This window comes from Xenopus laevis, chromosome 1S (assembly GCF_017654675.1).
Source record: "Xenopus laevis strain J_2021 chromosome 1S, Xenopus_laevis_v10.1, whole genome shotgun sequence".
In the NCBI taxonomy this organism is placed as follows: Eukaryota; Metazoa; Chordata; class Amphibia; order Anura; family Pipidae; genus Xenopus; species Xenopus laevis.
This window is the reverse complement of record NC_054372.1, coordinates 70,531,263-70,544,974: the sequence shown is the minus strand read 5'-3', so window position 1 is coordinate 70,544,974 and position 13,712 is coordinate 70,531,263. Positions and strand designations below refer to the sequence as shown.

Below are 13,712 nucleotides of genomic sequence, written 5' to 3'. Positions count from 1 at the left end.
GCTGGTTTTTATTTAACATAAAGTTAAAAGAATAGGCATACAGACCAACTGGTATTCCGCCTAAATTCACTGCATCAATAAAGGCTGCTGCGGGTACCCAGGAACTACAGACAACTTTAATGGTAGTGGTAGCTCCAGGGTTCTCATGCGGGTGGAAGCAGTGGCACTGAGCCAAACTATATGGCTATGCAAGGAGCAGCTTTATATGAACGTATCTCTTATGAATAGAGTGAAATGCCTGCTATCTAAATTGGTGCTCCAGCTGTTTTAGAACTACAAGTTCGAGCATTCTCAGATGCAGTGGCATGAATAGAATACAGTACAGGTTCCCTAACACTAGATTAGACAACTGAGCACCCAAACACGGTTCTTGGACCTTATTTATAAGTAAAAAGAAACCCATTTATAACAAAGGTTGATAAAATATTTATGGCAGGATTCTATTGGAGGGATCAAAGTGTCAGCTATCACCATTATAAAAAATCAACTGCCCAAAGAATGTGGGCTTAAGCATCTTTTTTATTAGTGAGTAATTAATGGGGATAGATTTGTAAACATCAGCTTTTGAACATAGCACACATTAACCATAACAGGGTACAGTTAAAAAAAGTGATTATAATCGAAATAATAAAAGGTGGTTATATAATTGCAACAAATATTTTATATAAAATGTAAAGACATATGAAGCAGTTTTTAAAATATTTGTCTTTATATTTTTCATCTCCACTGTCATGTGTCTAAGTATGACTGAAATAAAAAATGGGCCCAGGCAACAATTTAGCAACTAGATAATGGTTTAAATTCCAAGCTACCTAGCTGCAGAAAAAATATTCAAGGATGCATTTTCAAATGCAAGCACAACTTACTAGTTTGGTTACAAAATTGTGTGTTTTTATAAAGGTACTTGCACCTGAAATACTCCTTCACAAGTTTGCCAGCATGTGCCTGCTGTAATCAACTATGTTTTTTGATGGAAGGGAGCCTTGGAATTACTATGGGTAACTTACATTCCTTTCACAAGTTGCATTGATAGCAGCAACTGAATTATGCAAAGTGAATCTGATCTTAAAGGAATTGTTCAGTGTAAAGATAAAAACTGGCTAAATAGATTGGCTGTGCAAAGTAAAAAGTGTTTAACTACAGAACTCAGAAGTGTCTTGAATCTTTCATTTGAAGGAGGGGAAGTGTGAGGGAATGTCCAATATCCTACCCTCCCGTATCCCAAACAAACATGCAATGAGTTTAGCAGCAAAGTTTATTTCTGATTGGACTACTGAATTGGGGTAAATAATGTTTTAAATAAGCGTATTACGCTAATTGTGTAAAGGCAAAAAATGTATACACAAAAACTATTTAGTGATTATTAAAGTGTCTTCATATGCTTGATCTAATATTATATATATATATATATATATATATATATATATATATATATATATATATATATATATCTATATATATATATATATATATATATATATATATAGTAATTGGTATGACTTTTACAGAATAGGTGTATCCCTTTTACTATGTTTTGCATGCATAGAAGAATGTCAGCTAAATCAAGTGCACATTAAGCAGCGAGGTTTAACCTTTGCACTAATTAAGAAACAAACTAGTTAAACACTCTTTAAGTGCCCGTAAGTCTTATGCCTCTTTCCATAAATCAGTAGATGAAATTAGTTAACTTTTAAGAGGTAAAACAATTTCTGCATTGGCCCCATTATGTAATATACCACCTTCTAATATCCCTAGTCATATTGAAAAAAAGTTACATACTAGAAAACATTAATATTGTTTGAGAAAAATGAAACCCCACCAGGACAAAAGACTCAGGAAAAATCAACTTTGTTATCAGTCCTCGCACTTTAATTTATTAGTTAGCACTTTTATTAATGAATTATTATTATCATTAATTAGCCTGGTTCTGCAATTTATGGTTTAATTTTACTTGGTATAGATATAGAAACTTCTATTTGGTGGGGTTTCTTTTTTCTCAAACAATATTAATATTTTTTTCATCTGACTTCGTCAGACCTCCACCTATAGTTTGGGTTAAATAAGGATCCAATATATATACTGTATATACACACAGGGATACCAATCAGTGTTGTTTTTTATACTAGAAAACATGTATTCATTGGGAAATTTGCGTGCCATAATAATATTCTTCAGCACCTCATCCAGCTCACAGGCCTCCGGTAGAACAATCCTGGTACTGGATAACTGCTAGCCATTTAAGGTTATTTCCAATGTTTTATATCTCCCTACTGTTGATAAACAATAATAAAAACATATTTGGTAAAAATTGATAACTCACCTTAAAGTACAGCAGTGGTCCCCAACCAGAAGCTCGCGAGCAACATGTTGTTCTCCAACCCCTTGGATGTTGCTCTCAGTGGCCTCAAATCAGGAGCTTATTTTTGAATTTCAGGCTTGGAGGCAAGTTTTGGTTGCATAAAAAACAGATGCACTGCCAAACAGAGCCTCCTGTAGGCTGCCAGTTCACATAGGAGGCTACCAAATAGCCAATTACATCCCTTTTTTGGCAGCCCAAGAACTTTTTGCATACAGAAAAGCTCTGTAGAATCCCATTGTATACTGCAGATCATATCTGTCTACTATTAAACCCGTGCCCTTTCTCCTATTTCAGCTTTGAAATAGCTGCCCACGTGGCTACACAGAAGCTTGTTTATATAAACTGTGGTAATGTTTCTGCTTCAGAAACACCAGTGGTACCAGTGTAGGCCAACAGTATATTATAATTTCATTATTTTAAAATACTTTCATTTGTGGTGTAACTGTTCCTTTAAAGCATGGATCAGACAGATTCTCCCTGTGCATTACTATGACAAAACCGCATCCATATATGCCAGATATTGGCCTGCAGCAGGCCTAAAATAAGTTGAGACACTCTTTGGTAGGTGCTACACACACAGAGATATAGAGGTAGCAGCTCACCTAAAACTGGACTGTGAGCACACTACATCAGACTGTAAAATGTTTTGTGAGAAATGCATGTTACTTTGAAAAGTAAAAGTAAAATCCCATTTGGTAAATCTATACATATTGGGGTATATTTATCAAAACTGAAGTTAGACATTGCCACAGTCCGCAATGTCATTCATTTCTATGGCATTTTGAAAGGCATATTTATCAAAGGGTGAATATTCACTTTCACCCATTGATAAATACTCTTTTAAAAACCCCATAAAAATTAAGGGAGAGTGGCAGACTGTTCTATCTCTAACTTCTCTCTTTAATAATTATACCACATGGAATCAAGTGCAACTGCCACTCACAAGAAAATTGATTTGACTTTAGTCAGCTTGTTGAAGTAGTACTGTAACATAATGCATAATGCTTCATAGATGTCACATCCATGCAGCTGACCATACTGCATTTACTCTTGTTACCTACAGGTGGTTAAAATTTGAGGAAAAGGTGGAGCAAGGGGGCGAAAGATGGAGTAAGCCTCATGTTGCCACCCTGTCCTTGCACAGCTTATTTGAACTGAGGAGTTGCATCGAAAAAGGGACAGTACTGCTTGACCTAGAGGCAAATTCACTCCCACAAGTAATAGGTGAGTAATTCCGAAAGCTGACCAGTAGACATTAAACGGTATATTTAGCTGGGAACATTTTGTTATATGGAACCTTGTTTTAATTTAATGTTCACATTATCAGGAACCTTGCTCAGCGATGGGTACACTCTAATGCACAGGGAATCCCTGTGGATTCTGGTGTTCACCGACGCCCGTTTGGGGCCCTGGCCTTTCTGCTGCAGAAATCAACAAGGAAAAGAGTGCATAACAATAAACAAGTCCATTAACGAGGTACCGGCGAGAAGATGTGGTCGAGATACAGGCAAAAGGTTCAAGATAGGCGTCAGGAATCATAGTCAAAATTCAGGCAGGCGTCAAAAACCAGGAATTCAAATACAACAATAACGCTTCGGCAGGATAGGTAAACTGAAGCCAGCTTGGTCACTGGCAAAATGGAGAATTGGCTTTTTAAATTTAATTTGGCAACAAAAATTCAAATCTCGCGCTTCTTGATGACATTGTGACGCTCGGCGTCACAACGCTCAGTGTCGATGCCAACGGAGTGACGCCAGCATCACTGGAAGAGACACGCTGGGAGGTAAGGAAATCAGAAGATCTCCCAGTGCGTCTTACATTACTATTAAATTTATTCTTTAAATAATTAGGTTGTTTTCAAAGTAATTTAAAGGAAAACTATACCCCCTGAACAATGTAGGTCTCTATAAAAAGATATTGCATAAAATAGCTCATATGTAAAACCCTGCTTTATGTAAATAAACCATTTTCATAATGATATACTTTTGTGCCATTGGGTAATCCTAAATAGAAAATAAAAAACAAGGGCCGCCCCCTGGGATCCTACGATTCACAGTGCACCCATGCATGTTAGTTCACATGAGCCAATTAACAGACAGAGTTCTGTCTTTTGCTTCCACACTTCTTCCTGTTACAGATAAAGTTGTCGTATTTCTGGTTAGGTGATCTCTGAGGCAGCACACAGACCATCACGAATGGTGGTTCAAGGCAAGAGATGTTAAAAGGCAATATTTACTTAAATATATATTCCAGTTTGGTAAGATTCTTTCATATGTCACTTAATTTGATATAATCTGTTGCTTAAGTATTCATTTTGGGGGTATAATTTTCCTTTAAGTTTGCAGTAGATTAAAAAATGGTCCATATCAATAGACATAAGCAGACAAAAGACACGTGGCCTCAAGAGCCAAAGAAAAAATATGAAGATGGATGACAGGTTGTACTCTCCTACAGGACATCATAACAGCCCGACTTTTATAATAGTGATAATAGCATGATAATAGCCTTACTGATATTTTATAAATCATTTTTTGTCCCTGAAAGTCATGTTTTGATCCCATTCTTTATAGTTAATGAAAAGAGTTATCTTTTCCCTCAATTGGACAATTTTGCCTCAATTTGCATATTATGTATAGTGGAAACCATGTGTTGTTGAAAGTTTCACATGGGTCAGGGTCTGAACTTAATTGTTCTTATAATATGATACTTCTTGCTGTGTCTACACCTTTAAAAAAATGTACTTATACTGTATTATCTCTAGTTTAAAATGGGCATGGTTGATAACTCATCCATTAAATGACCAAATCTTACAAATAGTGAAGTGTACAAGACTATGTTGAAAGGTATGTTTAGTCATTAATGTGGTATTCTGACAACCCTAATAGTAATATAAGCTCTTTTGGGCCGGTCCCTAGTTACCTGTTGTATTATTGTATTGGATGTTCAAAGTATACACCCATTTATTGTACAGCACTGCGGAATATATTAGAGCTTTATGTTGGCACTTTATAAGGAATGATACTGAATAATCTCTAGATTAAAATAGGCAAGGTTGATAACTCTTCCATTTAATTACCTGTGGAATATGTTGGGACACACATAAATATGTATTAACAAAAATAAGCATGGGAGAGGTTACTAAATATTAGTAGATCTGTAAAAGAAATATAACAAATACTAAGAAAACATAAATCTGATGACAAGAATAGCATTTATTAAGCAATTTTTCTTTTTGGAATAGTGCAATGAGCCATCAGAATGGGAACCCTATAAGAATGAAGTTGCAATTTATATTCTAGTGGCAAACTGTAAGGATTTTTCAGCACCTACCAATAATCTAAACTAGGCCATTGAATTGCTCCTTTTATTTCAAGCGTTTACAAGTCATTGACCTTCAGTTTGTCTCAGGTTTAAAACCAAGTTCTAACTCTCATGGAATAGTTATTAAGTGGTATATTTTATAGATGTTTTTGCATGCAAAGATAACAGGTTATGGCAGCAGTTTTCATTAAATACGTAAATGTAATCAGCACTACTTGATAAGGAATCTGCTTTGAGTTTAGCAACAACACATTATATTATCAGCATGTGTAACGCAATAAAGTTTTTTTGAATGTATTGTATCTACTTCTTTGAAGTCACCTTAGGTTAGTTGCTCCCATACTGTGAGCTGCATCCCACTGTCATGCATTTAACAAGCATGGGAGAGAGCAGAATCTAGAGAAAATGGGGAGCATAGAGCACATACCCTGTGACTTTTTACCCAAGGTGCATTCCTGTGCACTCTTTCTACCATTCATTAGTTGTCTAAATTAAATACATCTCCCTCAAAAGAAGTGAACTGCAACATGATTTGTGAATGCACACATGCTGTGGATTAAATGTTTCAGGCAGAAAAGTGACAGCACCATGTCTCCTGTCAATTCAAAAACCTGCTCTACCTGGTTTTGTAATGTATAGGTCTGCATTGAGTAAAAGTTATGATCCTCCTAAGGTCATGTTTCTGCTTTCCAGCATCTCTGCCTATACAACATGATCCTATAGCAACACTGTTATACACACACTTGACAAAATCACTACTGGGTAATGGGGCAGGAAACATTATAATTTGCAGGGTGAAATGGCAATAATAATATTTTTTTTAATTTATATTCCAAAAAATACAGTATTTGACTGAATGCTGAACCAGAACCCTCATGTGCATATTCAAATGTAAATACGTTTTAAAATAAACAAAAGAGTGTGATCAGTTTTCTAGAACTGTAAAGTCACATGATCCAGTGATCCACTGGATCCACATGGAGTCTGAACCAGAAGAATTAAGTTGAATGCAATGCCTACAAATAGTTCTGGGATTCAGCCGAATGCCAATCTGAGTACAGGATTCCATGCATTCCTTATTTGAATGAAGATCCTGGACAAAACCTCTCGTGATCATTTTTCATCTAATTTATTATACCAATAGGTTAACACATATTCCTGTTTTTGTAAAATGGTAATAATAGCTAAAATACTTTAAAATGCTGAACTCTACTCTACAGTACAGGTAAACAAACATTTCTAAACATTTACTCTTCATTTATAGAGAAAATACTTGACAACCAGATTGAGACGGGGTTGTTGACAGCAGACCTGAAGGACAAAGTGACCTACACATTGCTCAGGAAGCACCGACATCAGATGAAGAAATCCAACCTGCGCTCCTTGGCTGACATAGGAAAAACTGTCTCCAGTGCAAGTAGGATGTTTACAAGTCCTGATAATGGTAATGTAGGGCCAGTCACTGAGGTGTCTCCTCCCTCCGATTCATCTTTTCCCATTCATCTTTTAAAAGCAACATTGCATTTCATCTATACATTTTATTATATCATTGTTCTTGTTAAGCAGCTATTATATGCTTAGTGATTACTTATTTATCATATCATACAGTATGCCCTGCATGATTCATGCCCTAGAGTTCCAGTAGAATTGGGCCAAGGATTCCATTTGGAATTCTATTTTTTTTAAAATAAGTCATAAATATGGCTATGCTATATGTTAATCTACATCTCAGTGTATACAGAATTCACACAATCTTCCATCAATTTGTATTTATGTGTTTTATATTCGGCATACACAATATAGAATATTTAATGTGTCCTTGATGCTTATGCTATCCTTGTATTTTGTTAATTTTTATTAGGGATGCAGGAATCCAGGATTCGGTTCGGGATTCTGCCTTTTTCAGCAGGATTCAGATTTGGCCGAATCCTTCTGCCCGGCTGAATCGAATCTGAATCCTAATTTGCATATGCAAATCAGGGCCGCGGAGGGAAATATCATGATTTTTGTCACAAAACAAGGAAGTAAAAACTGTTTTCCCCTTCCCACCCCTAATTAGCATATGCAAATTAGAATTAGGATTCGGTTCGGTATTCGGCCGAATCTTTCACAACGGATTCGGTGCATCCCTAATTTTTATCAAGCAGCATTTTGAGACAAATATAGAAAAAAAACATGACCATAACAAAATTAACAAGTCAGTCCTGAAGTAAATATTCCCATAATTTATTAAAGCATTGTTATTGCATTGAGCTGGGGTACCCTTTCATGTGGCTAGCCTCCCTATGCCTCTTTATTTACAGCCCACTCTCTTAACTCTACCAACTGTCTGGGCTCTTAGAGTGCAGTCCTTCTCCCCTGCCCCAAGGTAAGCATGCATGCAGTATGGCGGCCTAGGACAGCAGTTTTCAGACTTTTTTTTAATTTCAAACCCCCTTTTGAGGTATAACAGTAGGCCAGGGCCTCACCCGGCTAATAACAGGGTTACATACCTATGAATAGTTTGCCCCATTCAGTTATTGTTTCCAGAGTAATTAGTCTGCAAGTCTATCTAGAATTGCAAAAATACATTCTGCCCTAAATTTTTCAACAACTATCCTTTACACTAGGACCCTACCTACAGTTCTGGACCACCCTCAGGGAGGCTAGTCACACAGCTTGGAAACCAATAGTCCTGCAGTGTGCTTTATGCATATTTGAGAAAAGACCAGCAGATTTATGCCATTATAAATGTTATAATAATCAGGCCTCTGTTAACCTTGCCCTTTATGTACCCTTTAGCATTTTGATATTGGTGACAAATAGTAAGACCATAGATTAGCACTAGTGATGGGCAAATCTGTTTAGTTTTGCCAAGAATTTGTAAAACACAGCAAAATATTTCTCTCATCCCTAATTAGCACCTATTATAACATGTATTGTTTCATATGTGAGGTGGAGTAACCAGAATATGATAAAACAGTAAACATTTTTACAATACATGTCACTACTAATGGATTCTGACAGCACTGTGAATTCATTTAGGCCATTATGTCATTTTGATAACTGTAATATCAGAAATGATAAAAGTCAGTTAGATAGATGCAATAAAAGAAACCGTTAAAGGGATACTGTCATGGGAAAAAATTTTTTTTTCAAAATGAATCAGTTAATAGTGCTTCTCAAGCAGAATTCTGCACTGGAATCCATTTTTACAGATTTTTTTTATATTTAATTTTGAAATCTGACATGGGGCTAGACATATTGTCAATTTTCCAGCTGCCCGAAGTCATGTGACTTGTGCTCTGATAAACTTCAATCACTCTTTACTGCTGTACTGCAAGTTGGAGTGATATCATCCCCCTCTCTTTTTCCCACCAGCAGCCAAACAAAAGAACAATGGGAAGGTAACCAGATAACAGCTCCCCAACACAAGATAACAGCTGCCTGGTAGATCTAAGAACAGCACTCAATAGTAAAAACCCATGTCCCACTGAGACACATTCAGTTACATTGAGAAGGAAAAACAGCAGCCTGCCAGAAAGCATTTCTCTCCTAAAGTGCAGGCACAAGTCACATGACCTGGGGCAGCTGGGAAATTGACAAAATGTCTAGCCCCGTGTCAGATTTCAAAAATGAATATAAAAAAACCTGTTTGCTCTTTTTAGATATGGATTTCAGTGCAGAATTCTGCTGGAGTAGCACTATTAACTGATTCATTCTGGAAAATAATTTTTTTCCCAAGACAGTATCCCTTTAAGCTCTGTATATTAGAGAGAATTAAAATTACAAGTGCAGCACCAGAAACATTCTGCTATTCATGGCATGCTGACCAGGTTCTTTCAATTGTTTCTTGACTTAGTATAACTCGATGTCGTTCCCCAAAAATCTTTATTAACCCCCACCACATAAGAATTTTTGGGTGAAAAGGCCACAGCTTGTTTATTCCATAACCTTATTCAAAACTTGATAAAATTATCCACCAACAAACCATCGTTATTATTATCAAAACAATGATTAACAATTTGAAATGTGTAAAATTACAAGCCACTGAAGGCTGCATATAACATTTAACCATATCTTTGCAATAACTTAACAGTATTCCTGTTAACCTACCCGTTCTCCAGCCTAAGGCTAAGCCACCATCACTTGTTTTCCTACCTGTTGTGCCTCGTTGCCCCTAGGCCTAGCCCCGGGCTAACTCACCTTGGCAATACCACCCCTTTTGGCTACCCAGTAGGGGAGCCCCACTATGCCAAGCTGCGACTTTGAACCCCCCACCTTCCTTGTCGGGCGGGCGGGAGGGAAAAACCTGTTGTTCCTTGTGCCCTAAAAGGTAAGACTGGCTCTTCCCTTCTCTCTCACTCCTATTTAACAACTAAGTCACTCCCCTTAAGCCTCACCTTCCTTTTCCTACAATCCCCAGAATGCCTAGCATTCCGGGCACCACCTTATTGTACTACTCGTCCCTCAGTCAAGCCCCTCTCCACTTCAGCTGTCCCAGGGGCGTTCTATGGGCTTCTTTACAATTCAACAAGAGATATCATATTCTAGAAGCAGTGCTTGAGACTTTATTTCAGTTTTTTTTGAAAGAGTCAATATTAGGGAATGGCAGAAAGGTACTGTAGATTTGGATACATATCCACCTGATTTTGGACTACATCTCCCAGACATCTATTGTCAGCCTAAAGCATAAAACGCCATCTGGTTGGCTGTAGCTTAGAAATACTTTAAATAGATACTGTTATGGCTTTACTACTGACTTTTTTGTATTTAAATCCTGCTTCATTTGTCAGATACTGTATGTAAAGTTTAGAATTTTTTAGGAAGTCCAGATATCCTATTTCATATAACTTTGAATTGGTTGCTTTCTCTGCCACACTTTTTTGTATCCCACGGATCTGTTATTACGTTCCTTTTCTAGATTCAGAGTAAGTTGACTTCCATGAATCTTGTTAGACACATTTAGAAATTTAGGCATAAAAGACCAGATTCAGTTTGATGAAAAAACTTATCTCCAAATCCTATTCCAGATTGCCAATTCCAGTTCTTCTCATCAAACTGAATGTGGTGCAAAGCAATGCTGGGTTGCTGTTATATGCCAGAAAGAAAGCAGAGATACTCATCTGAGCAATAAATTCATAAATAAATTCTAAAGGTGGTCAAAGATTTTCAGAATTAAAAGAAATAAATTTTCATCTTTCAACGTTAAACAGTGTTGCATATTTAAAGCACATGTACGCTTTTCTTATTATTATACTGTATTTTGATAACAGTTTCAAGTAATTGTTTTCTGAACTTGGGAACCTCAGGTTCCCTTTATCTGGCTCTGTATACTTAATTTGACAAAACACACAAGCTATCCTTTCATTACCATTGATTCATTTCAATGTCTAAACCAAAAGTAAAGCCATATATTTATATTGTATCCTTGATAATCATGTAATATGACCCACACAGGAGTGAGAGAGGAAGGCCTGATGAAAAACGTATTCCTCTCAGGTGAATAGCATGGTACCTTCTATTGTATTTGTATACTTTCAGCAAAGGATGCTGTAGCCATTTTGCTGCAAGCCTTGCAAAGCTTTGCATGCTGCTCTGCAGTGAAAGGGTTAATTGAGATCCTTTATTGCATACCATTTGTTGTGATTCTCATCAAATTCGCTGTTAAACACCCACACATAGACACATATACGTACAGTATATATATATATATATATATATATATATATATATATATATATATATACAGTATATATATATATACTTGAAGACATTTGAGGATTGAGGATATTTTGTGCCCCATGGATAGCAGAAAGGAGCACAGCAATACTGTATCTATCTTTTCTTGCATTGGAAAAAAAACTGATTATATCTAAGGATATTTGTAGCATCTTAGTGCATTAACCAGACAGAAAGATGGATGCCTGCATAGTAAAGCTGGATTAATTATTGATTAAAGAATTCACTTTTTTCCAGCCATTGTGCTTTGTGTCCCGAAAAGCATAACCAAACATTTTTGTCGTAGTTCAATGATAAGAGATTTCCAAATATCAGCCTTCCAGCACTTTCTGGTTTGTAAGGGTGGTGACAGATGGGGAGTTTAGTCGACTAGCGACAAATCTTCATTACTGTGGACGACTAATCTCCCCGAAATGGCTTCCCAACAGCAAGAATGCAAATAACGCTTCAGAATTCCGAAGTCTTTTAAAGTTTCCTTGTGAGGCAACTTCGGGCGGCTTTGGAAAAGGAATCGCTACATCCCACAGTGATTCGCATTCTTGCCGGCGGAAAGGCATTTGGGGAGATTAGTTGCCCGCAGTAGAGAAGATTTGTCGCTGGGCGACCAATCTCCCCGTCTGCCACCACCCTCAACATAACAAATCACCAGTTAGCTCAACAATCATTGGTTTAACAGCTCTAACTTATGGGCTATATTTATCAAGGCAAAAGTAACATTTCCAGGGAAAGCTAAATCCTCAAGAGGAATACTTTCAGCATTTAATGAGAGTCTTTAATATAAACCAATAATAATCACTCATAAATATGGCCATAAGGGTTGTATAACATTTTTAATCTCACTGTGACAGGGATATTACTTCTATTCATAGAGTAGGATTACTGAGCACTTATAAAGAAGGAAGCGTGAACTATTACCACCCTTAACCCTACTGACCATTATTTAGTCTAATGTATTACTTTTGATGTGTACAGTAATAATAATTAAGATCAGAGTTGTACTGTTTGCCCAAGAATAAGATAGATATTTGCTTTTGAACAGGTGGCCAGTAAATGCTCCCTTCCTATAGGTTGCTTTAGGTGATTAGACCAGGAGCAAACTGTTTACCTTTTATTAAATAACCCCATAAGCTATTGGGCTATTAACCCAATTAGCATTAGTTATTGGGGAGGGGTAGGTCTGCAGTCTGTTAGAAATAACATTACATAGAACTATTTACTTGAAAGATTTACACAGCATTAATGATTATGGTGCAGTCACTGAATCGGTTTAGTTTTTAAAATGACAAATAATAGTGCTGAGGACCTACTGCTATATATTCCTGCCACTATACTTAGCATGTCACAGAACAGTATAATCGCACTGGTCTACTTATTATTTCAAATAGTAGTAAATATTAGCAATAAGTGATTGAAAATCTATATAAAACTAAACAATGCAGAATATAATTTTTTTGCATTTTAACATTGTTTACATTATTATTTTAATGTTATTTAATATATTATTTATTAAAATGTTAAAAATAATAGTTCCCCTAATTTTATTGAACATGCTCACAACTGTTGAGCAAAAGGCATGCCAGCATGTTGCTTTGCATGCAATTATTTGCAAAGAACATTTTGCATATTGTGCTTTTGTTAATGTGTTATTTTTCTCCTTGCGGGACAAACATGCAGCTCTATTTATAATACACATTAATCTGTTGATTGTGTATTTAAGATACAGGTATATTGGCCTGCAGTGCCAAAACAGTAACAGTTTTATTCCAAATCAAACAAAGGTCTATTTACAAATACAATTTGGGTGTATCTTCCATTAATAATTTGTAGGGATGCACCGAATCCAGGATTCAGTTCGGAATTCGGCCAGGATTCGGCCTTTTTCAGCATATGCATATTAGGGACGGGGAGGGAAATTCATGACTTTTTGTCACAAAACAAGGAACTAAAAAATGTTTTTCCCTTCACACCCCTAATTTGCATATGCAAATTAGGATTCGGATTTGTGGGTTCGTCCGAATCCAAAATAGTGGATTCGGTGCATCCCTAATAATTTGCTTTATTAAAATCCTTCCTCTATGCACTTTTTAACATAGGTAATAGCTGCCACAATTAACAGTTATTTTCTACCGAACAGTCTAAAGCAATAGTTTCTCCACCATATTTAGGTTTTTAATCTGGTGTAAGAAGCAAAGGGCAGCTTTTCCTGGGGTGTAAGTTTCACTTAAAGGGCACTTGTTGCCAAAAATATTATCCCCAACCGAACAGTTGGGGGTAACAGTAATTTTTTTTGGCCCCCCCGCCAGCACTAGGA

General features: G+C 36.5%; 1 protein-coding gene across 6 annotated transcripts in view; it reads left to right on the top strand.

The window, feature by feature from the left end:
* slc4a4.S (solute carrier family 4 member 4 S homeolog) overlaps window positions 1-13,712 on the top strand; it is a 127,870-nt gene that overhangs the window by 64,468 nt on the left and 49,690 nt on the right. For 2 of the 6 annotated variants that reach the window (XM_018243458.2, XM_018243461.2), the window contains exons 5-6: window positions 3,423-3,583; window positions 6,945-7,097. In XM_018243458.2, the coding sequence (XP_018098947.1) occupies window positions 3,423-3,583; window positions 6,945-7,097 (314 nt within the window). Of the gene's footprint in view, window positions 1-3,422; window positions 3,584-6,944; window positions 7,125-11,091; window positions 11,162-13,712 lie in introns of those variants that run through there. The other 4 variants (XM_018243457.2, XM_018243460.2, XM_041579709.1 and 1 more) reach the window with 2 other exon arrangements.